This window comes from Coregonus clupeaformis, chromosome 26, assembly GCF_020615455.1.
Source record: "Coregonus clupeaformis isolate EN_2021a chromosome 26, ASM2061545v1, whole genome shotgun sequence".
Taxonomy (NCBI): domain Eukaryota; kingdom Metazoa; phylum Chordata; class Actinopteri; order Salmoniformes; family Salmonidae; genus Coregonus; species Coregonus clupeaformis.
Window position 1 is genome coordinate 40,066,843 of NC_059217.1, and position 25,765 is coordinate 40,092,607.

Below are 25,765 nucleotides of genomic sequence, written 5' to 3' on the forward strand. Positions count from 1 at the left end.
ATTTAACCATCAACCCCAATGGAGGGGAAGAGGCAGAGGTACACCACAATGGAGAGGTAGAGGAAGGGGAGGACCCCCCACAATACCAGACTCAATGGAGACGGCCAAGGCCACAAGGTAATGGGGGGCCTGTTACAATTGTCATCAATATGGCCACTCTGTCAGATGGTGTCCATTACCACCTAGTCCGCAACAGCAACACTGGCTGGCAAACAGGGGTAGAGGTTATGCCTTCAGATCAAGAGGAGGCCCAAGACCGATGTACCAGCCACATGCTGCCCTACCAGCATATAACCACCCACAACAAGACCCAAACCAACAGCCTAACCAGCAGCCAGCTCCTACCTTCCAGGGCATGTCAGACGAATATCCTCCCTGGCCCTGAAGCTGCCCACCACCACAGAACGGGAATGGGGGTCAGCATTTTCCACTCCACACTGAACCAACTGTCATGTGTGAAGTGGAGGGAGTTACCCACCAATTTTTGGTAGATACAGGATGTACGTACTCTGCCATAAGATCTCGTCAACCACTCTCTTCGGAATCAATACAGGTGGTGGGGGGTATCAGGAACACCCGAAGCACAAAACAAGACCATACCATTGCTCTTCCAATGGGGCCCTTCCAATTTGAAGCATCAATTCCTATATTGTCCCAACTGTCCAATCAACCTATTAGGAAGGGACCTATTGTGCAAACTGAAATGTTCAATCTACCTTACCGAAAAAGGGTGTGGAGGTTTCCATTGATCCCATTACCTCCACACCAGTTCATCCAGTTAGGGTGCTGATGCTACCCATCATCCCAACCCCAGTGCTCTCCCTGACCCAAGAAATATACTGGTTGAAGTGCATCGAATCCGGCCAAGGAACCCCTGAGGTTCAATTCAAGTTCAACCAGCTGAGACAACTCATTTACACATTTCACCCATACAAGACTCCTCAAGCTGAAATCCACTGTACACTTAATGTGACTGATAATGATGTCAACCCATATACCGATGACTGGGATGAAAACATGATGCACCTGACACCAACAATCAGATGTTGTACCATAGTGTGTGGACAGGAAGGAGTGGCTGCTCCGGTTATCCTACCTTCCCATTTGAAATCCTGGTACCTATTGGGCGAAGAATCTGCTCCCCATGTTACACTGGCAGTTGGAAACGGTTTTGAAGCAAGGAGCCTTGGGCCTATGATCAGAAGAGCATCCAAACTCCAGTGGGAACCCACCCAAACTCCAGGAATAACCAAAGCCACCACTGAGAACATGTGGAGGTTTATGACAGTTGACACAGAGGAACATTGCCTTCCTGAACGTTTGACTCTCCCAAGACACCATGGTAAACCTTACACAGACCACCCCTCATCACAAGCACTGCTTTCCACCATTGATGAAGGCATATGGACACACACCCCATTTGATGTTGGACAACTACAGGTGGCACCAGTCACCATCACGTTACTCAACCCTGAACAAATTCCTATCTACCGAACACAGTACCGTCTGAAACCTGAACAGACCATGGGGATCAAACCAACCATAGATGGGTTGTTGGGAGCTCGTGTCATATATCGCACTGTGTCTCCATGGAACACACCAATCTTACCAGTCTTGAAAACAGGAGGTGAAACATACCGGATGGTACAAGACTTCCGAGCAGTGAACGACGTCACTGCACCCATTGACCTACCTGTCCCTGACCCTCACATTACACTGAGTAATCTCTCACCAAAACACCAATACTTCACCGTTGTGGATCTGGCTAATGCCTTCTTCAGCATTCCACTGGACGAGGCTTCACAGCCTCTCTTTGCCTTCACATATGAACATCAACAGTATACGTATTCGGTTCTTCCACAGGGTTACAGGTGTTCTCCCGGAATCTTCAATCATATCCTAAAGACACACCTGGCTGAATTGAAAATCCCTGAAGGAGTGATACTCATCCAATATGTAGATGACCTTTTGCTGGGGGCTCCCACATCTGATCTCTGTCTACAAATGACAAAAACCCTACTTGACTTCTTGGCTGTCAAAGGCTACAAGGTCAAAATGAGCAAAGTCCAGTCCTGTCGCAGAACTGTCCTTTTCCTTGGCAGAGAAATCTCAGGAGAAGGTGCTGGTCTCTCGAAATCCCACCGAGATTCCATACTCCATCATCCACGTCCCACCACAGTGTCAGGCATGTTGTCCTTCCTGGGGTTGACAGGGTACAGCCGTACCCACATCCCTGACTACACATCCAGGACTGAACCACTGAGAGAAATAGTGAGAGAAGCAGGACCAAGAAACTTACACTCCTCACTTACCTGGACACCTGAAGCATCAACAGCGTTTGCTCTCCTAAAAACCGATCTCTCGGTGGCAGCAGCTCTGACAGCACCCGACTACAAAAACAAATTTCATCTTGATGTTTCTGAAAAGGAGGGGTTCACTTCTTCCATCCTTTTTCAGAAACAAGAGGGGGAGAGAAGAGTACTGATGTATCATTCCTCTAAGTTGGACCATATTGAAGCAGGTCAGACAACATGTTCCAGGTACGTGGCTGCAGTGGCAAAAGCTATTGAAAAAACCGCCCACCTGGTAATGTGCCACAAATTGGAAATCCATACGCACCATGGGGTTGCAGCATATCTGATGAGCAAGGAATTCACGTTCAGCGCTGAAAGAAAGAACAAAATCCAGAATAAATGCACCCAATCACACATTACTTTTGTCAACACCGACAAAAACATGGCAGACGCACTCAATGCAGAAGAAGGGTTGGCACACTCCTGCGAAGAGAGGGCGGCACAGGAACTGAAACTGCGACCAGACTTGGGAAACGAACCCCCTTACCAATCCTGATCTATGGTTGTACACCGATGGATGCTGCTATAGAGGAGAAGAAGGGAACATAGCAGCATATGCAGTGGTACAGCAGCTTCCAGACGGGTCACACGTGACCCTGGAATCAGACATCATCCCACAACCTGCCTCAGCCCAACTAGCTGAGATCATTGGTTTGACTCAAGCCCTGGAAAAGGCTGAAGGAAAGACTGTGAACATCTACACTGACTCAGCATATGCTCATGGAGCAGTCCATACAGATGGACCACAATGGGTCAGACGTAACTTCACCACAACAGGAAACCTTCCGATCAAACACAAGGCACAAATGGAGAGACTGATAAAAGCAGTCTCACTACCTGAGCAGGTGGCCATCATGAAGTGCAAAGGACATCAGCAACTCAAGAACAAAGTCAGCGAGGGAAATGACGCAGCTGACAAAGCAGCCAAGAAAGCTGGGGGCTACACTCCAAGACAGATGGTGCTGCAGACTCAACCAGCTAGAACAGAACTCACAGACCAACACATAAAGGAACTACAATTCACAGCGGGCCCGTATGAGCACTCGGTATGGGGACAGATGGGAGCCACCAAAGGACCTGATGAACTTTGGAGATGCCATGACGGCAGGTTGGTGGCCCCAGCTAATCTCTGTCCCGAGCTGATACGTGAGGCTCATGGGCCCACCCATGAAGGGAAACTCAAAACTACAGAAGGTTTCCCATATTTGGTGGCACCCACACATTAAGGACATGACAGACTTGTTTTGTGATGAGTGCAGCATTTGTGGCAGCCACAACCCAAAGAAACCTTTCCAAACACCCATGGGTTCATACCCAGTACCTAATGCATGTTTTCAGGACATTAGCATAGATTACACTGACATGGGGGCTGATAATGTAACTAATGGGAAAAGGTACTTATTGGTAATGGTAGATCGATTCTCCAAATGGGTTGAGGCAATACCAACAGCACGTGAGGATGCTAGGTCAGTTATTAAGTGGCTGCAGACTGAACTCATACCAAGGTATGGGGTTCCAAGACAAATTCGATCCGACAACGGGTCCCATTTCAGTAACCAACACCTGAGACAGGTGGAGGAGAGGTTCGGCATTGTGCACAAGTTTGGGTCTGTGTACCGGCCGCAATCTCAGGGCCTCGTGGAACGCGCCAATCAAACTTTGAAGGCTAAGATAGCCAAGGTATGTGCAGGTTCAAAGTTGACGTGGGTTGAAGCTCTGCCCCTGGCGTTGATGGCCATGAGAGCCTCTCCAGGAGCAGGCACCCATCTCTCTCCACATGAGATTATGACTGGTAGAGTCATGCCTGGTCCACCAAGGGAGGGAGGTCATATGCCCGCCCTTGATGTACAACAAATTGTAATGTCTGAATATGTGAGAAAACTAACGGAACTCTCTGCAGCTCTCTCCAAACAGATTCACAAGGTCCAAGAGGGGGAGCTGACGGGAGATCCGGCGCTGCTGAAGGTAAAAGTTGGCGACTGGGTAAGGATCAAGGTTCACAAGAGAAAGTGGCAAGATCCCAGGTGGACTGGACCGTACGAAGTGAAGGAGGTTACTTCACACTCAGTCCAGGTCAGAGGTAAAGCAGGCGCACCTTGGCACCACTTGACACATTGTACACCAGCACCAACTCCTTCCAGAACCCTGACTGAAGTCAGAAGTGATTTAATCACATTAAATTCGGATCAAATTCTTGACACCAACACTATCTGAATATGTGGAGGAGACTCCCATCTTCAGATACTGGAGGGGAAAGACAGAGGAGGGACAGACCACCATGGGAGAGACTGGGGTGCTCTGCTCCACTCCTTGTTTTGCTGATTGTAACTATTGGGGTTACTCTAGGAATCATACTCTGGTCAGTACAGCACATGACACAGACACCCATTACACCCACTAGTAAACCTAACGACACATTCAATGCCACAACCATACGTCCGATCAACCTGCACTCCGACACATTGAGCCCAGATCAGAATGTAAGCCACAGCCACCACGTAAATAAACGACAAGTTGTCTCTAACACCCTTTCCTGTGGGCCCAGACAATTGTATAGAAGCACCACATTATGTATACCCTTTAATGTTACCACTACTGCGACAGTGCCGTGGGTAGACTTCAGAGACCTTTCCTACTACCGTGACTGGGACTGGTATATGACAGTGGGGGACACCCATAGCGATTGGACTTGGACAAACTTGGTATGTGAGACTAATTATGACTGGTCCAGTTGCACCTCTACTACATTAGGAAAACAATGGAGGAAACTCTTGACTTTGACAAAAAAGCTCTAAAGGACTCAAATTTACTATCTATCCTGGTATTGCATTAGGCTGCCAGGACTTTAGACTTGCTCCTTATGTAAGCTGTACCACTGCACCAGTCTATTGGAAGGTTCGAATTTGTCATATTAATAACACAAAAGCACAGGCTATTAATGAAAATGGTAATAAGAATAATTCTATTATTTTACTTACCACTCCACCTACTTTGGATGATGTAATCCTGACCGCTACAGGTGTCTCCGGCCTTTCTAACAACTGGCTCTTGTTGACTGAGGAAGCGGCAAAGGTGACTCATCAGAGTTGTGTGGTTTGTATGGAGGCACGGCCATTGCTTCGCATTATCCCTGCCGCCATTACGCCAGAATGCTTCCTGTCTGTCATGAAACATGACAACCCTTCCGCCAATTGTACACTATGGGACGTAGTTCATCCCTTGGTTACTAAAGCAACTAAGAAACCAATTTTTTCCTATCAGGTGGCTAGAGCTAACTTTACCTGTGTTAATCTCACGAAAGGTCTACCATTGTTGGGTATGGTACCTGTTGGATGGTGTCGGTTTATCTATACGCCTAATGCTGAGTTTAAACCTGTTTCCAGGGCTGATGTCTGGTGGTGGTGTGGAGGCGTTCATCTGTTTGATGGACTGCCTGGAAATGCCACAGGCACCTGTGCACTAGTCTCTCTTTTGCTACCAATTTCTGTGTATCCAACAGGTGTTCAGGAGCTGGTGACCCATGTGTCTGACTTAATTCCTACCAGGACCAGGCGCGCTGTGGGCCCTACTCATGGGGACCCAACCTACATTGATGCAATTGGGGTCCCTAGGGGGGTACCAGATGAGTATAAATTGATTGACCAAGTAGCCGCAGGTTTTGAATCTTCATTTTGCTGGTGGTGCACAATTAATAAAAATGTTGACAGAATCAATTATGTCCATTTTAATGTTCAAAAATTAGGCAATTGGACACAACAAGGTTTTGAGGCGGTGCATGGCCAGTTGGCTGCGACCTCTCTCATGGCTTTCCAAAATCGTATTGCTGTCGACATGCTCCTGGCTGAAAAAGGAGGAGTATGTGCTATGTTTGGTGAACAATGTTGTACCTTTATTCCCAACAATACAGCCACAGATGGCAGCTTGACTGTCGCCCTGGAAGGGTTACGAACTCTTAATGGCAAAATGAAGAGCCACTCAGGGGTGGATACTTCAATGTGGGACTCTTGGATGGATGCGTTTGGTAAATATAAAACGCTTGTTTCTTCTATACTTGTATCCATCTCTGTTTTTGCTGCAATTCTAGTGCTTTGTGGATGCTGTTGCATTCCATGCATACGGACGCTGACAACCAGGATTATAACCACCGCTATTGATCCACATCCTGCAGATAACGGTCAGATGTTTCCCTTTGCTTGCTATTGACGATGCTGACCAAGGATATCTGGATGATGAATAGCATCTAAGCTTTTTGTCACGTCTCTTGTGAGACGTGAAGAGGGGGAATGTAAAACTTTATCTTCTGATAAAGTTTTCCCCTATTTTGCCAAATTGCAGCATTTAAGCTTTATGTCACGTCTCTTGTGAGACGTGAAGAGGGGGAATGTAAAACTTTATCTTCTGATAAAGTTTTCCCTATTTTGCCAATTACACTGTTAGCTTGTGTCACGTCTTAAGTTTTCCTTCTTTACTGTTACTTGGTCACGTCTCTGGGGAGACGTGAAGAGAGGGATTTGTCGTAGTAAATATATTATGTTATAGCTTGGTCTGGCTAAAATTTTGTGCATGACCCATCTTGTGTTGGGCCTTCGGATTTAATACAATGGACAAAGACTTCTATCTTGTCGGCCTTGTCAGCAGGTGGCTAAGAACAACACCCACGCCATAGGTCTCTCAGTCCTTCCAACTCACGAGTTCTCCCATGACAAACACAAACACACACACACACACACACATTATTACTGATAACACACGCACACACAAAATCCCCTCTTTCGGCTGAACATTTTCCCAAAACACACACACACACACACACACATTATTACACACACACACATTATTACTGATAACACACGCACACACAAAATCCCTTCTTTTAGGCTGAACATCTGAAGACAGACAACCCGACTCAGAGCCAATGCAATGGAAGTGACCTCGCCCAACTCATCAGGACCAATCAGAAGATCAGAACTCCTAGAATCAACCTACTTTATTTTATTGTATAAAATGTCAGCACACAATGTTTGGGGGCGCGCTCTCAGATATCTCCCTACGAGATTGACGGACGGGTCCGTGCACGCTATTTACAGATATCTTTACCTCTGAATAAACTGCCTTATATTATACAATTATCCACCGTGTCCGAAAGTCTCTACTTGGTCTCCGTTCTCCAGTAAACTTGTTTTATCAACACTAGCTAGCTAGCTTACTGTGAACATGTCTATGTAACCTAGTGCGTTTGCTTTTTTTGTTGTTGTAAGTAGCTAGGTAGTTAGCTAGCTAACAAAATGTTAACCAGGCTTGGAGTTTTGTACCTGAATGACAATGGTTATATGAACATTGTCAAAACACTTTGCACTAGTACAAATAGATACCTTAAAGGCTTTGCCTCGGATGATATAAAGAACTTTATTATAGAAAACACTGAGATCGTAAGAAAGCATAACTTGACCCCAGAAATCCATTTGAGACTGTTCACCCCAAATTGTCGGTTTTGGCATGCAAGACCAGAACTGTGGCCCTTCTCTGACCCATTCTGGGCAATATACTGGCCAGGGGGACAAGCACTCGCCAGGTACATTATTAATGCTTTGAAAGCACTATTGTATTGAAATGAAATGGATCAAATTAATTAACACTAATATGCCCATAACATTACCCACCACATCTCTCCAGGTATCTCTTGAGTAACCCTGGAGTGTCGCAGGGCAAGAGAGTGTTAGATCTGGGGTGCGGCTGTGGAGCCTCAGCTATAGCTGCCAAGTTCTGCGGTGCTTCTCATGTAGTAGCCAATGACATCGATCCTGGTAAGACAACACTTTTGTACATTTGACTGATTGATTACATCCTTTGGGTATGAAGACCTCTCTCCTGATTCTCCCTTTCATTCCAGTTGCAGCCATCGCGACCCAGCTGAACTGTGAGCTGAATGGCCTGAACCCCCTCCCTTGTGATACGGAGAACGTTATTGGTTCAGAGCCCAAGGGTTATGATCTCATCCTCCTGGGAGACATGTTCTATGAGGAGGCGTTGGCGGACAGCCTCCACAGCTGGTTAAACCGCTGCATCCAGACCCACAGAACACATGTCCTGATAGGAGACCCGGGGAGGGCCCAGTTTGAAGGACACAGCATCAGGAGGCTCCTGCGTCAGGAGGCTCAGTTTGAACTGCCTAAAGCTGTCAGAGAGGAGAACTATGGACTGACCTGCAGCACTGTGTGGCGCTACCTGCCTGAACTCTGACACATAGATAACATCTCTCACAAACCCAGATTGTATGTGCTTTAGCGCACTCCTTCAACTGTTGTTGTTCGTGACACTTGACATATGACTGTGGAATTGATATCACCAAGTGCATGGCATTGACTCAATCAAAACCTGTCGATCTTTGCCATGAAGTTAAATGTACTGTCGTTAAACAACCACCTCTTTTGACATTTCAAACCTAACCATGGGTTGGTCAGGAAGCCATTCACCTGCTCCAGACGTCATGTCATCTTCATCACACAGCCATCCCTCATCATTCTCCAGGCCAGGTGGGCCGTGTTGCGGGCATCGTGTCTCTTGTATACAAAACCCAGCCATAATGCCACAGTAGTATGGGGTGTGGTCTCAACAAAAAAAATTGTACACAGATCTATAAAATGACAAGTAACATGTAATTCAGTACATATTACAAATGCAATCAATCACAGCTGTGTAAACAATAAAGCATGTCAACTTACAACACTGAAGTCAGACTGCAATTCAATGACCCAACAGTAGGGGGCATCCACACTCCTAACTCATTTATGACATGTCCTCTCTGATTTAGCCGCTGTCTCCTGACCCTGAGTTGGCTCTAGAAAAATTATCCTCCGTATTTATTCCTCTGGCAGATAAATACGCCCCTTTTAAACAATTCAGAGTCACAGATAGATCAAACCCTTGGTTTTCTTCAGAATTATCTGAGCTCATTCAGAGGAGAAATCAGGCTTGGTCCAAAGCAAGGAAAACTGACTCTGTAGTGGACTGGCAATCTTTCAATTGAGAAACAGATGTACTATCTCGACTAAGAAAGCTAAATCAAGCTACTTTTTAAGCTCTGACTACTTTTTAAGCTTTAAATCATCCTTTTATCTCTGCAGGCTTTTTATTTGAGAGAAATGGTGGTGTAGTTTACCCTGGTCAGTCAATCAACTGCTCTTCTCTCTGCCAGCCTCTAGCTGACTCAACGGTTAACACGTCAACTTCTAGAGAATCTTTGTTTTCATTTTAATAATTTACTATCTGTTATGTGCTAGATGCCTTGCTTAAGATTGATGTAAAAAAAAAAAAATCCACTGGCGCTGATATGCTTGATCCATTTTTGCTGCAGCTCTCTGCCCCCTGATTTTTAACCTGGTACCATCCCCAGGGTTTGGAAGGCGGCCCATGTACTCCCCCTTCACAAAGGTGGTGACCCTTGTGACCTAAATAGTTATCTGCCTATTTCTAAACTTTCTTGCCTAGCTGAAATATTAGAATCTTTGATTAATTCTCATCAATCTTTTTCATCTTTGAAATGTATTCTAAATGTACAGTGCATTCGGAAAGTATTCCAAACCCTTCCCTTTTTCCACATTTAGTTACGTTACAGCCTTATTCTAAAATGGATTAAATACATTTTTTTTCCCTCAATCTACACACAATACCACATAATGACAAAGCGAAAACAGGTTTTTATAAATTTTTGCAAATGTATTACAAATAAAAATGAAATACATTTATTTACATAAACTACCGTTCAAAAGTTTGGGGTCACTTAGAAATGTCCTTGTTTTTGAAAGAAAAGCAATTATTTTGTCCATTAAAATAACATCAAATTGATCAGAAATACAGTGTAGACATTGTTAATGTTGTAAATGGTTATTGTAGCTGGAAACGGCTGATTTTTTATGGAATATCTACATAGGCGTACAGAGGCCCATTATCAGCAACCATCAGTCCTGTGTTCCAATGGCACATTGTGTTTGCTAATCCAAGTTTATCATTTTAAAAAGGCTAATTGATCATTAGAAAACCCTTTTGCAATTATGTTAGCACAGTTGAAAACTGTTGTGCTGATTAAAGAAGCAATAAAACAGCCTGCTTGAGACTAGTTGAGTATCTGGAGCATCAACAATTGTGGGTTCGATTACAGGCTCAAAATGGCCAGAAACAAATAACTTTCTTCTGAAACTTGTCAGTCTATTCTTGTTCTGAGAAATGAAGGCTATTATTCTATGCGAGAAATTGCCAAGAAACTGAAGATCTCATACAACGCTGTGTCCTACTCCCTTCACAGGACAGCGTAAACTGGCTCTAACCAGAATAGAAAGAGTGGGATGCCCCGGTGCACAACTGAGCAAGAGGACAAATACATTAGTGTCTAGTTTGAGAAACAGGCGCCTCACAGGTCCTCAACTGGCAGCTTCATTAAATAGTACCCGCAAAACACCAGTCTCAACGTCAACAGTGAAGAGGCGACTCTGGGATGCTGAACTTCTAGGCAGAGTTGCAAAGAAAAAGCCATATCTCAGACTGCCCATCTTAATCTTTTCTTTTTATTGGCCAGTCTGAGATATGGCTTTTTCTAGAAGGACCTCAGACTGGGGCGAAGGTTCTCCTTCCAACAGGACAACGACCCTAAGCGCACAACAAAGACAACACAGGAGTGGCTTCGGGACAAGTCTCTGAATGTCTGTAAAAAAATGTAACCTGCACTTGTATGCCTATGATACTGTTGTGTACGCTGTTGCCCCCACGGTTGACCAGGCTCTGTCTGAACTACAGTCTGCCTTCATTGTATTACAGAACTTTATTGACCTGAAATTAGTATTGAATGCAGGTAAAACTAAGTATATGTTCTCTAGAGCGCAGAACAATACGTCTGATTTAAGCATATGTACTTTCGATGGTGTCCATATTCAGCATTTCCGTGCTTACAAATATCTGGGCATCTGGATAGATGAAAAGCTGTCTTTTAAAAAGCATATTGATGAGTTAGTTAAGAAGATGAGAAAATAAATGGTCTTCTTCTATAGAAATAGGTCCTGCCTCTCGCTAAATAGTAGAAAGCAGATTATTCAGTCGACATTCCTATCGGTCCAAGACTATGGCGACATCATCTATATGAACGCAGCTACCACTTCATTAAGGCCGTTAGATGCTGTTTATCATAGCGCATTATTACAGGCGACAATTTTAGTACTCATCACTGCATTCTCTACTAGAAAGTTGGTTGGCCATCTTTGATGTCATGTGGGTTGATTCATTTCTACAGTGGGGAAAAAAAGTATTTAGTCAGCCACCAATTGTGCAAGTTCTCCCACTTAAAAAGATGAGAGAGGCCTGTAATTTTCATCATAGGTACACGTCAACTATGACAGACAAATTGAGAAAAAAAAATCCAGAAAATCACATTGTAGGATATTTAATGAATTTATTTGCAAATTATGGTGGAAAATAAGTATTTGGTCACCTACAAACAAGCAAGATTTCTGGCTCTCACAGACCTGTAACTTCTTCTTTAAGAGGCTCCTCTGTCCTCCACTCGTTACCTGTATTAATGGCACCTGTTTGAACTTGTTATCAGTATAAAAGACACCTGTCCACAACCTCAAACAGTCACACTCCAAACTCCACTATGGCCAAGACCAAAGAGCTGTCAAAGGACACCAGAAACAATTGTAGACCTGCACCAGGCTGGGAAGACTGAATCTGCAATAGGTAAGCAGCTTGGTTTGAAGAAATCAATTGTGGGAGCAATTATTAGGAAATGGAAGACATACAAGACCACTGATAATCTCCCTCGATCTGGGGCTCCACGCAAGATCTCACCCCGTGGGGTCAAAATGATCACAAGAACGGTGAGCAAAAATCCCAGAACCACACGGGGGGACCTAGTGAATGACCTGCAGAGAGCTGGGACCAAAGTAACAAAGCCTACCATCAGTAACACACTACGCCGCCAGGGACTCAAATCCTGCAGTGCCAGACGTGTCCCCCCTGCTTAAGCCAGTACATGTCCAGGCCCGTCTGAAGTTTGCTAGAGTGCATTTGGATGATCCAGAAGAGGATTGGGAGAATGTCATATGGTCAGATGAAACCAAAATAGAACTTTTTGGTAAAAACTCAACTCGTCGTGTTTGGAGGACAAAGAATGCTGAGTTGCACCCAAAGAACACCATACCTACTGTGAAGCATGGGGGTGGAAACATCATACTTTGGGGCTGTTTTTCTGCAATGGGACCAGGACGACTGATCTGTGTAAAGGAAAGAATGAATGGGGCCATGTATCGTGAGATTTTGAGTGAAAACCTCCTTCCATCAGCAAGGGCATTAAAGATGAAACGTGGCTGGGTCTTTCAGCATGACAATGATCCCAAACACACCGCCCGGGCAACGAAGGAGTGGCTTTGTAAGAAGCATTTCAAGGTCCTGGAGTGGCCTAGCCAGTTTCCAGATCTCAACCCCATAGAAAATCTTTGGAGGGAGTTGAAAGTCTGTGTTGCCCAGCGACAGCCCCAAAACATCACTGCTCTAGAGGAGATCTGCATGGAGGAATGGGCCAAAAATACCAGCAACAGTGTGTGAAAACCTTGTGAAGACTTACAGAAAACGTTTGACCTGTGTCATTGCCAACAAAGGGTATATAACAAAGTATTGAGAAACTTTTGTTATTGACCAAATACTTATTTTCCACCATAATTTGCAAATAAATTCATTAAAATCCTACAATGTGATTTTCTGGATTTTTTTTTCTCATTTTGTCTGTCATAGTTGACGTGTACCTATGATGAAAATTACAGGCCTCTCTCATCTTTTTAAGTGGGAGAACTTGCACAATTGGTGGCTGACTAAATACTTTTTTCCCCCACTGTATGTTTTCATTTATAAAGCCATTTTACAAAAGGTCCCACTGTACCTAACATAATTAAAAACTTTTGACATACAATTACCACACCCGGTCTCAGGGATGGCTAACTCTGGAAATTCCTTTGGTCTCTACTGAGTTAGGTAAATCAGCTTTTAGTTTTCTTGCACCTTATTTGTGGAACAATCTTAAATGTGATGTTCTGGTGCCTCTAGGGTACTTCAGAAAGCTGATTGAGGACCTTATTACTGATGAATGTGTTTGTTTTTTATTACAATGTTTTTCTTTCTGCTTACATTTTGTATTTATATTGATGTGTGTATTTTCTGTAATTTATGTAATTCAGAGCTCATCTGTAAAAGAGACCTGATAAAATAAAGGTCAAATAAAATTCCTGTTCTGAAACTATCAGCTGCTCATCTTAGTGTTCTAAGTTGTCATGGTAATGAAGATCTTGAAAACAAACGACAAATGCTTGAATCCAATTAAAGTCTTTTTTTACATTGCAATGAAAGGGTCGTGCTCAGACGAACACCTTGCCAAACATACGTTTTTTCCCCATCTCCTTCTATACAGTTAACTTACACAAATCAAATCACATTTTACGGTGAAATGCTTACTTACAAGCCCTTAACCAACAATGCAGAGTTTTTTTTAAAAGTAAGTAACGTATATTCTCATTGGTCAGTACAGGAACATCAGGTCAGTTACATATTAACGTTGTGACTTGGTCAACATACGTTATGTAATGAAGGTCATGTATGCATTGGTACTTCTTATCTTCTTTGTTTTACAGAAGTACAAAGGCAAAGAAGCCCATACCTTCCTGAGAAGAGCCTTTACCTAACATACATGCAATGAACCTACTACTATGTGATGTGTCCAAACAGATATGTGTTTTTTCCATGTTACAAAGATACACATATAGTGAAACAGGCAGTTCCCATCACAGTGTACCTGAACAGACTTTGTTCCAACATATTATTTATTTCCAAATGTAAGATTGTATCACTACTTTTGTGCTTACATATTTACATGAGATTCTCATCACAAAATTGTCCAAGTTCAACTTTTCCCCCGATGCCTTGAGATGGATGAAATCATACCTTGAAGGTAGAACTCAGTGTGTCAGAGTGAGCAATGAGCTGTCGCCCACTCTTAGCTATGATGTGGGTGTGCCCCAAGGGTCAATACTGGGGCCCCTCCTGTTCAGCCTGTACATTAATGATCTGCCTTCTGTCTGTACTGGGTCTGAAGTTCAAATGTATGCAGATGATACAGTGATATATGTGCATGCAAAGAGCAAACAACAAGCTGCACAAGAACTCACTACTGTAATGGTCCAGGTTACAAAGTGGCTCAGTGACTCGTGTTTGCATCTCAATGTGAAAAAAACTGTTTGCATGTTCTTCACAAAGAGGGCAACAGATGCTACTGAGCCAGAAGTCTATGTGTCAGGGGAGAAGCTCCAGGGGGTATCTGATTTTAAGTACCTTGGCATCATACCTGATTCCAACCTCTCTTTTAAAAAGCATGTGAAAAAGGTAATTCAAATAACCAAATTCAACCTAGCTAATTTCCGATTTATACGAAATTGTTTGACTACAGAGGTAGCAAAACTGTACTTCAAATCTATGATACTCCCCACTTAACATACTGCTTGACTAGTTGGGCCCAAGCTTGCTGTACAACAGTAAGACCTATTCAGTCTGTCTACAAACAGGCTCTCAAAGTGCTTGATAGGAAGCCCAATAGCCATCATCACTGTCATATCCTTAAAAAGCATGAGCTCCTGAGTTGGGAAAATCTTGTGCAATACACCGATGCATGTCTTGTATTCAAGATCCTAAATGGCTTGGCTCCCCCTCCACTCAGTATTTTTGTTAAACAGAAAACCCAAACATATGGCAGCAGATCCACAAGGTCTGCCATGAGAGGTGACTGTGTAGTTCCCCTAAGGAAAAGCACCTTTAGTAAATCCGCTTTTTCTGTGAGAGCTTCCCATGTCTGGAATACAATGCCATCAGACACACATAACTGCACCACATATCACACTTTCACAAAATGCTTGAAGACATGGCTAAAGGTCAATCAGATTTGTGAACATGGTCCCTAGCTGTGTGTTGCCGCTTTCCATGTCTGTTGTCTGTAACTTGTGAGGTGTGGAAACACTTTGTTGCTTTTATGAATTTTGTCTTGCTGCTTTTTGTTCTATGTTGCTCTGTCTGTATGCTACGTCTTGCTTGTCCTATGTTGCTATGTCTGTATGCTATGTCTTGTTCTATGTTGTTATTGTCTATATCGTAATTGTTTTTAATAACCTGCCCAGGGACTGCGGTTGAAAATTAGCCGGCTGGCTAAAACCGGCACTTTTACTGAAACGTTGATTAATGTACACTGTCCCTGTAAAAATAAAATAAACTCAAACTCAAACTCAACAGAAATGGAGTAACAATTTCTAAATCGAGGGCAGGGTGCTACGTGCATACAACCAGGTTACAGCAAGGACATCTCAAATTAAGTACAGTGAAAATAATGTCATAAGTGCATTTACAAAAACTTTTAGTTTCAAAATAAATAAATATGAAATGTAACATTGACAGAGAATACAACACTGAACAGCACATCCAACTAACTATCGAGGTTTGATCTTGTGGGGATCTATTTTCTTACAACTAGATGTGATGCCTAGCTTAGAAAGAATACATTAATGATTAAACATAATAGGTTTGTGCTGTACTGATATAGATTGTTTAACATAACAAGCTGTGATTAATGTGAGGAACCGTTAGGGGGTAGGCTGAGACAGACTTGTGACTCACACACACACACTGCCTCTTTGTTAAACCGCTCAAGGACATGTGTTCTGCTACAATGAAGAAGAACAAACTATGTCTGAGGTTGCCGACTCAAGACAAGTTGTAAAGATAACAACTAATGCCCGGCAACAGTGAAGCACCAAGGGACTGGGACCAGCCTGTGCGCCATCGATAGGTTGGGTAAGTTTAAACCACACCCAGCCTCTACTCTGACAGGCCCAGCAGGGAGCGGGAACTATCTCTGTCAGAGTATTTAAAGAAGAACTTATAACAATGGCTCAGTTCTCTGTCTGCCCTGCGTGGTTTTTCAGTGGGCCCGTATATACGAACATCATATTTACCATTCAAGTGTTTGCATTAATTAAAATACTAGTCTATTTTTGAAGACGTGTATTGACCTCTTTTTGTTCCTATACCAGATTTGAATTGACGCAACTTGACAATCTTCAACCACTTATTGATGATAATCACACTACAAAACTGAGATTTACTGAGACTGGTGTTTTTTTGTTTAGCGGAATATAAATAACAGCCATGAGCCCAGTGCCGTCACTTTGGTCCCAGAAGCTTAGATCATTTGAAGGAGTTTAAGTGTCTTTTCTTTCCAGCCCTCCTCCTCAGTGCTCCCTTGGAGTAGGTAGAAGTTGCTCCTAACTCCTTGATCCAGGGTCAGATAATCTAATGGGTAGGTTTAGGATTGTGGGTAGGGTAATCTGTTCCTAGGTCTGCATTTATGGGTAACTTTTCCCTCAGTACACTGTCCATGATACCTGTTGGAACTTATCTGGGTCTAAAAGGTTGTGCAGGGCCTCTTGATCTGAAAGACAAAGGAGGTTCGGGTTATATTGATAGAAGATGTGTATGTTTAAGGTGATGACTAAAGTATTCCACCCCGAAACTGTAGAAATGTGATAGAATCATAAGACTATAATCTGATCGTGTTTAGCTTAGTTAGAAGTACAACTAGGGCATCGACTTATTTTTATATCCATGCAAGCAGAGTCCAACTGTGAAACCAACAACAGAAAACAGGATGCGAAACTAAACACTGAAAAACATGTCCCCATCTAGGGTGAGGACAGTGAGAGAGCTTAGAGAGTTAATCATATGTGCTTGTATAAAATGCATATTTGCCCAGCAACAGAGTATTTGTGTCTTGTGAAACCAGTCAAGGAAGTCTGTGCATGTGTGACCTGATACTGGAGGAAACAGAAAAGCAACCACACGAACACAGCTGGAGTGTGAAATAGATACAAGAAGAAACAAATAGGTTGTTGTACAAGCTTACAGAGAAATGTGAGAGTTGCCTATATATGGGCTAGGAGCTTTTTCATTGGCCCACTTAGGGGCGTAGTAAAGGTATAAAAAACATTGTGCATTGTATGATTTTCAGAGCTCTCATGAATAAAATACTGATCTATTGCAGACGGGACTTTGTTTAATTCATTGTTAACTAGAGCCTTACAACCTCTGGGAATTATTCAAAGCTTGAGTGACAGTTGAGTTCAACAATTGAGATAGTAAAATTCTCGTGACATATAGCTATACAGTTGTGAATTTACCACAATTGTCTTTTGAATACCAATTTATAAACACACATACAGATTTGGACTGGGCTAGTGAAATGGACGTCAGGGTGCTGCTAACAGTATATTTTCCTCCACTGTCCCGGTCCCCATACCGGGGGCTCTGCTCGCAGACACATGTGACCGCCCTCAACGTACCAACCGTTTGAGCTATCAAAAAAAAAATATTTTGATAACTCCATCGGCGACATTTCAAATTAGCTGTGGAGTGATCTTACGGTACGTTCTTAACGCTGTTATAGTAGACAACTTATACTTTGAGCTAAAAGCTCACCAGTGATGAGAGGACATCCATCGAAGGTAAAGATCCGGACGTTGGGGCAGTTTGTAAGGACAGCCCTCACCGCCTTGCCTGTCAGGTTTCGACATCGGGCCAACTGGAGTTCCTACATCACATCAAATCATATAATTTAGAGATCCCTGTCTGCCTAGACATAATACTCTGGCTCCAAAAAAAACATGGGAAAACGGCACACTTGGAAGTCTTTCTATAAAAACAAATAAACTAAGACTTGAATCAAGGCTGGACGTTATCTTTCCAAGTGTGCAGTGTTTACATGTGTCTTATGTAACCTTTATTTAACTAGGCAAGTCAGTTAAGAACAAATTCTTATTTACAATGACGGCCAAACCCGGACGGCGCTGGGCCAATTGTGCACCGCCCTATGGGCCTCCCAATCATGGCCGGATTGTGATACAGCCTGGAATCGAACCAGGGTCTGTAGTGACGCCTCTAGCACTGAGATGCAGTGCTAGAGGCAATACTAAGTTGCTCCTGCCATAGCAATCACCTTGAAGAACTTGTGCACAGACCTACTTTTTTGCACACTTATACTATACCAGGGGTATTAATTGTTCATTTTAAGTTTGAACAAACAAGATCTACACAACAAAAGCATAAAGGGACAGAGTTTATTGTCCTCTGAGTTAATTATTTTCATATGCACATGTGTTGGTCTTCTTACCTTCAAACTGTTAGAGCATGGTGCAGTAGCCAGCCCAATGACACCCTCATCTGTAACCTGAAACAAAGAGCATATGATCTCAGTTAGAACAGGGCAGTTTAGAAACAGTTATAAAACAGACTGATTAAGTGAAAAGGGCAACATGAAACTGTGTGATTGAGCAAACTTACAGATACTAAGAGGAACAGGATGACCTGTCCCTTCTTCAGGCCATATAAGATGACAAATTAAATGTTCCTCTTCTAAAGCGTCAAAGTACCAACCTGGTAATGCTCCGTCCAGAGGGATAAACCATAAATTCCTGTTATACTAAGATAATCTAAATATTAGGAATAGGAGGAGCGCAGCCTTCACAAAAACTTCAGTCTTAAACCCAGGGTTTAAGTTTATTAGAGAGATATGTCATCCAATCTGTAGTGAAAACTTAATAAGCAGTTCACTCACTCAATTGAATTACCTTGGTTCCCGAGAGGTTGAGGCTATGGAGAAGCCTGCAGTTCCCTGCCAGTGCCAGCAGGGCGGCATCTCCCACAGCAGAGCAGCCCCAGAGGGAGAGGACCTCCAGCGAACTGCAGCCATGGGCCAGCGCCAGGACCCCCTCATTTGTCACTGCAGTACACTCAGTCAGGTCCACCACCTGCAGGCCTGGGCAGGAGGCCGCCAGAGCCCTCACACCTACAGAGAACCGACCAATCAACATGTTAATTGTATAGAGCAATGTAATTGTATTGTGTTAGATCACATCATATGTCATATTGTGTTATAATATATTTATATATTTTTTATTATTTGGTGGGTGCTTATATTTGTCCTATTTCACAAATGTACAAATGAGTATCATATGCATGTGTGAATTGGAAATGTGTTTTTTGCATATCCCAACTCCCCCTGAGACACCCTCGGAGAGTTGGGTCACAGCTAGGGTCAGCCATTATCAACGGCAACATATTGTATTATGATGTTCATTGTAATGTACTGTATTGTAAATGTATTGTAAACAGAGTGATGGTCCAGCAAAAAGCTGGTGCATATCCAAGAATGTTGGTAGAAGTGCTGACTAACAGAAAAATAAACTGTGTCAATTATTATAATAATTTTTTTAACACAGAAATTGTTACATTTGGTAGGTACAGTGGGGGAAAAAAGTATTTAGTCAGCCACCAATTGTGCAAGTTCTCCCCCTTAAAAAGATGAGAGAGGCCTGTAATTTTCATCATAGGTACACGTCAACTATGACAGACAAATTGAGAAACTCCAAACTCCACTATGGCCAAGACCAAAGAGCTGTCAAAGGAAACCAGAAACAACATTGTAGACCTGCACCAGGCTGGGAAGACTGAATTTGCAATAGGTAAGCAGCTTGGTTTGAAGAAATCAACTGTGGGAGCAATTATTAGGAAATGGAAGACATACAAGACCACTGATAATCTCCCTCGATCTGGGGCTCCACGCAAGATCTCACCCCGTGGGGTCAAAATGATCACAAGAACGGTGAGCAAAAATCCCAGAACCACACGGGTGGACCTAGTGAATGACCTGCAGAGAGCTGGGACCAAAGTAACAAAGCCTACCATCAGTAACACACTACGCTGCCAGGGACTCAAATCCTGCAGTGCCAGACGTGTCCCCCTGCTTAAGCCAGTACATGTCCAGGCCCGTCTGAAGTTTGCTAGAGTGCATTTGGATGATCCAGAAGAGGATTGGGAGAATGTCATATGGTCAGATGAAACCAAAATATAACTTTTTGGTAAAAACTCAACTCGTCGTGTTTGGAGAACAAAGAATGCTGAGTTTCATCCAAAGAACACCATACCTACTGTGAAGCATGGGGGTGGAAACATCATGCTTTGGGGCTGTTTTTCTGCAAAGGGACCAGGACGACTGATCCGTGTAAAGGAAAGAATGAATGGGGCCATGTATCGTGAGATTTTGAGTGAAAACCTCCTTCCATCAGCAAGGGCATTGAAGATTAAACGTGGCTGGGTCTTTCAGCATGACAATGATCCCAAACACACCGCCCGGGCAACGAAGGAGTGGCTTCGTAAGAAGCATTTCAAGGTCCTGGAGTGGCCTAGCCAGTCTCCAGATCTCAACCCCATAGAAAATCTTTGGAGGGAGTTGAAAGTCCGTATTGCCCAGCGACAGCCCCAAAACATCACTGCTCTAGAGGAGATCTGCATGGAGGAATGGGCCAAAATACCAGCAACAGTGTGTGAAAACCTTGTGAAGACTTACAGAAAACGTTTGACCTGTGTCATTGCCAACAAAGGGTATATAACAAAGTATTAAGAAACTTTTGTTATTGACCAAATACTTATTTTCCACCATAATCTGCAAATAAATTCATTACAAATCCTACAATGTGATTTTCTGGATTATTTTTTCTCATTTTGTCTGTCATAGTTGACGTGTACCTATGATGAAAATTACAGGCCTCTCATCTTTTTAAGTGGGAGAACTTGCACAATTGGTGGCTGACTAAATACTTTTTTTCCCCACTGTAGGTACCATCTGAGGTGATGCTGGGTTGGCCCCGCAGAAGGATCGTCCGGAGCTGCGGACAGCGGATCTGTTGCAGGGCGGAGTCAGACACTCTGCAGTTCACCATGTCCAGCTTGTGTGTCCCAAGATGCATCAGCTGAGGGAAAACACAGTAGGAAGTGTGCAGGAGTTGGTTCTAGCCCAGTAGTAGCACACAGAATGAATACCATGACTTTGATTAGAATCATGTGTGTTAGTGCTGGGCCAAACCAGAGAGGAAGAGAGAGGCCCAACTCAGGGGAAAATCTGTCTCCCTCCAGCAGGTAGCGTTTTTTTGCATTTCGCCCACCAAGCAAGGAGTAGTGTTTGTATGGAGATCAATGAGTGTCAAATTTGGTCAACAAAAAAACGTATGGCTTATTTGCTTCGCGAGGTGGATTTTATTGAATAGAAATTTCGTAATGCTTAAGTTGTTACAAATGTACTGAGAAGCAGGACACGTGACATCCCGGCAACTTTGAGAAAAAACACTATTTTGGAGTTGTCTCAAGGTGGCTATGCATATTCATGGTATGAGGCTAGTAGAATAGCATCTCTCTCCACTGAATTCAAGCAGTTCACCTCAACTGCCCTCATCGAAGATTTAAAAAAGGTTGACTATATTGAATTGTATCCACTAATCCAAAGAAACGATAGGCGGGATCTAGACAGCCTGCTGTGCCGCTTTGTGGATGACTCCCATTGTTAGGGTGGAGAGATGCAGTGTTGCCAACTTAGCGACTGTCGTTATATTTAGCGAGTTTTCAGACCCCTCTAGCGACACATTTTCAAAAAAGCGACTAGCGACAAATCTCGCGACTTTTTCTGGTGTTATTGGAGACTCTGACGTGAAAGCACGTATCGTTCTTACTCTTCTCAATGAGCAGCGGGTGCTTTGTTACCCCCGTCCCAAAGGACTCACAGGCGGCCCAGTCTTCCAGCAGAAGTCCCTCCCAGCTGCAGTCAGAGCAGGAGATGTTCACCCCTACACGTCCAGACTGCAAATGAATCGCGCATGCGGGAAGCCGCCGCTGGCTGATCCCGCCCTGGCTTACATTCAAATGTAAATGTAGGGTGTTTTTTACTCACTTTTTGTCTCTCCCACAACGTTATTCCTCTCTCCTACAGCGTCCATCACAATTACATGCACATGGCCACTTATGCAAATTAGGTGATTACATCATTTAGCGACTTTTAGGACAGCCAATAGCTACTTTCCTTACTGAGGAGTTGGCAACTCTGGAGAGATGCATCTTGTCAGTATATCCATCATCTTTGGCTAAACACATGCCCCGGCTCAATTGAGAGAGCCGCTGGTGGATGATATATGTGCTGCTGTGCTGGAACAAAAACCTGCACACTGTCTGAACTGAAGGTGTCCACTGTGGTTCCAGAACAGGAATTCGCCAGAACCACAGTGGACAACTGTGGGGATCTATTTTCTTATAACTAGATGTGATGCCTAGCTTAGAAAGGATGCATTAATGATTAAACATAATAGGTTTGTACTGTACTGATATAAATTGTTTAACATAACAAGCTGTGATTCATGTGAGGAGCTGTTAGGGAGTAGGGGGAGATAAGACTTGTGTCTCACATACACAAACACTGCCTCTTTGTACATATGTCCTTGGGCAGTTCAACAAAGAGTACAGTTAGGGTGGGAAAGTACTGGGAAACTGTGTCTATGGGTGCTGACTCTCTGGACCAGCTGCAGATAACAACTTATGCCAGGCAATAGGGAAGCGCCAAGGGACTGGGACCAGCCTGTGCGCCAACGATAGGCTGAGTAAGTCTAAACCACGCTCAGTCTCTACTCTGATAGGCCAGCAGGGAGCGGGAACTATCTCTGTCAGAGTATTTAGGGAAGAACTTAGAACAATGGACCAGTTCTCTGAGTGCCCTGCGTGGTATTTCAGTGGACCCGTATATACGAACATCATATTTACCATTGAAGTGTTTTGCATTAATTAAAATACTAGTCTATTTTAGAGGACGTGTGTTGACCTCTTTTGTTCCAATACCAGATTTGAATTGACGCAACTTATCACAACCCTATTTCATATAATACACAGCTATTACCTGACTGATGTTTAGGTCGGTCACCGTGCCCTGTGATGACATGATTCGTAGCAGCGTGTCTTTTATGCCTGCAGGTAAAGCTATGAAGTCACTGAGGTATCTGTCCGCATAGATTGCGACATATACGGCGCATCTGCAAGAATGGAAATGTACATCAATTAACATGTATCGAGCTAGGTAGCTACCCTAGACAGCTAGCAAGCTAGCTAGACGAATTGTTACAAATCACATTTTACAGACGCTCAAAAAACGAACATTGCTGTAACCTGTCAGAACTACCCACTCACATATTCAAAAGCGAATCCATTGCCAAAATGCCACTCCTGTGTCTGGGAAAGTGAGTATGGAGAAGCTAACCTACTAACGCTAGCTCCCTGACAGGTGGTCCAAACACAGATAGAACAATGAGACAGATATTTCACCGGATGTATAAATATGAAGCATCCGGTTGGCGTTTCCACTCACTACCAAATATGGTGACGAGAGGAACCCAGTCGTCGGCTGTGGGAGAAGATGGAGCAAGATTAATTTTGGCCGAAATTCTAATTTTCTAATCGATGAAACATTTGATCTCCATACAGGTTTCTGTTTCCAAAATTATAATCTGTAACATACAGAGTGGACTGCGTTATGTAGACTTTACCCTTTGCCAAAGTTTCAAAAAATTGCGTTGTTTAGAAGGAGTGCAAGGGCGAATTGAATGATTGCAGACTCGCACTTCACAGAGTAGGCGAACTTCCCATCACTACGCATTGTCGAACAAGCCCAGTCAGTCACTTTTCACCCGGGGAAAACTACGCCTATCCGGGCGGGAAAAGTACTAAATTGTCATACAGTCAGTGTTTAATTTGAACCGGCGCATCTCCGTTTTGGACTGTTTCGTTCCGGAACCTATTTGGCCATATCCGGTACCTCTCGTGGCATGAACAATAATTGTCACTTTTTGCAATGTAAAAATTATAATAAACGCAATCAAAATTCATTCGAATTGGCTCTTCGTTATTTCTCATGCCCCTCCTATCTCTCACAGAACTAGAATGAGATTCACTTTCTATTATCTCTGTCCCTCTGCTCTGATGGACATGAGCCTGAAACTCTCATCTCTCCAGCGTTGAACTTCATATTTTTTTTCCTGCAGCACTCATGAGAAATTGAAATAAATGTAATAATTCAGAATAGCCTACTACACCACGAGAAAGCTTCAAATTTTGCCACAGAGGATAAATAGTTTATTTTAAAAATAGCCTTGCTGTGGAGTGTAGCCCAATAACAAGGCATAGCCTACAGTCAGGAACGTGGGGCAAATGTGTCAGTGAACAAACAGCATGCAGACAAAATTGTCCTTTTGCAATATTTAAAATAGCCTACAATCGCGGGAAAACACAGGTTGGAAAGCACATGGCTCCTGCTGAAAAGAGAAGACTAATTTGTCAGCTGTAGGCTACCAAAATATGTGATCAACTTCCAAATATTGTTTTACAAAGTAAAACAAGTGAGAGGCTTTTGGCACCAGCATAGGCCAGGGGTCGGCAACCTAAGGCGTGCCAGCCTTGGCACCCAAGGGTATTTGCCTTGGCACACCTTTTTTTAGATATTATTATATATATTTTTTATTTTTACAAAAGTTTATATATATTTATTTTATACTTTTTTTTACCTGCCATGCTAAGCCTTGGCTGGACGTTTATTATCTCACTTATTTGTGCCAGTTAATTTTATTTTTGTAAACTGGAGAAGATAATTGAAATTGCATGCATTGGTTTCAAAATTGCAACGTTGTAGTTCCCAAGGTATGTCAATGGGCTTTCATGATTTTCCAGTTTCATATTTTTAGTTCAGAGCAAGACAACCCGTCTCGCCTCTCCCGTCAAATTCAAAACCAAGGCAGCACTGAAGATGAGAGATTCGTTTTCACATGGCTAGCAGCTAGCAAGCCTTCTTTTGTTATTTAAAAAAGTTTGGGGTGCAAAATGTCATCAGCAAAGAGAAATAAGGCAGATGTCTTTGCATTATTCTGAAACGAGACGTGAGAAAAATTTCAAGGATGAGGCGGACAAGGCTGAAGGAATCAAGAGGGCCTTGTCCAGGTATGAAAAGCAAAGCAGTGTGTTTACAAATCTACATGCAGTCAAAAATCAAGCTACAGAAGGAAGCTACAAAGTTGCACAGTGCATTGCTAAACATGGAAAACCATTTACTAATGGGGAATATATAAAGGAGGCTTTCCTCAGTATTTCGCAGGCTTTATTTGATGGATTGCATCACAAAGACACAATCATCTCAAAGATAAAAGACATGCCTGTGTCTGCCAGATCTGTTGAAAGGTGCTTTACCGAGATGGTTGAACATGTAAAGGAGCAGCAAACTGTAGCGTTAAAAGCTGCACCTGTTTAGTGTGGCTCTTGATGAGAGTGTGGATGTGAATGACATTCCACATCTGGCAGTTGTTGCAAGATACTGTGACTCAGAGCAGGTACGTGAGGAGCTGCTTTGTCTAAAACCCATGCATAGTACTTCTAAAGGGGAAGATGTAGCAAATGCCTTCACAGATCATTTTGAGGAGAGA

General features: G+C 43.2%; 2 protein-coding genes across 2 annotated transcripts; one reads left to right on the forward strand and one right to left on the reverse strand.

The window, feature by feature from the left end:
• Window positions 1–7,550: 7,550 nt before the first annotated feature.
• etfbkmt (electron transfer flavoprotein subunit beta lysine methyltransferase) lies at window positions 7,551–9,078 on the forward strand. Its single transcript, XM_041849566.1, has 3 exons — window positions 7,551–7,926; window positions 8,028–8,158; window positions 8,245–9,078. The coding sequence occupies exons 1-3, from the start codon at window positions 7,640–7,642 to the stop codon at window positions 8,592–8,594; spliced, it is 768 nt and encodes a 255-aa protein (XP_041705500.1). The 5' UTR covers window positions 7,551–7,639; the 3' UTR covers window positions 8,595–9,078.
• A 7,334-nt stretch (window positions 9,079–16,412) lies between these two features.
• On the reverse strand, window positions 16,413–23,624 carry amn1 (antagonist of mitotic exit network 1 homolog (S. cerevisiae)). Its single transcript, XM_041848617.2, has 7 exons — window positions 23,487–23,624; window positions 23,200–23,332; window positions 21,106–21,235; window positions 19,055–19,272; window positions 18,598–18,654; window positions 17,907–18,018; window positions 16,413–16,863 (listed from the first exon to the last, which is right to left on the reverse strand). Exons 1-7 carry the CDS (start codon window positions 23,504–23,506, stop codon window positions 16,796–16,798), a joined length of 738 nt encoding a protein of 245 aa, XP_041704551.1. The 5' UTR covers window positions 23,507–23,624; the 3' UTR covers window positions 16,413–16,795.
• Between the last annotated feature and the right edge of the window lie 2,141 nt (window positions 23,625–25,765).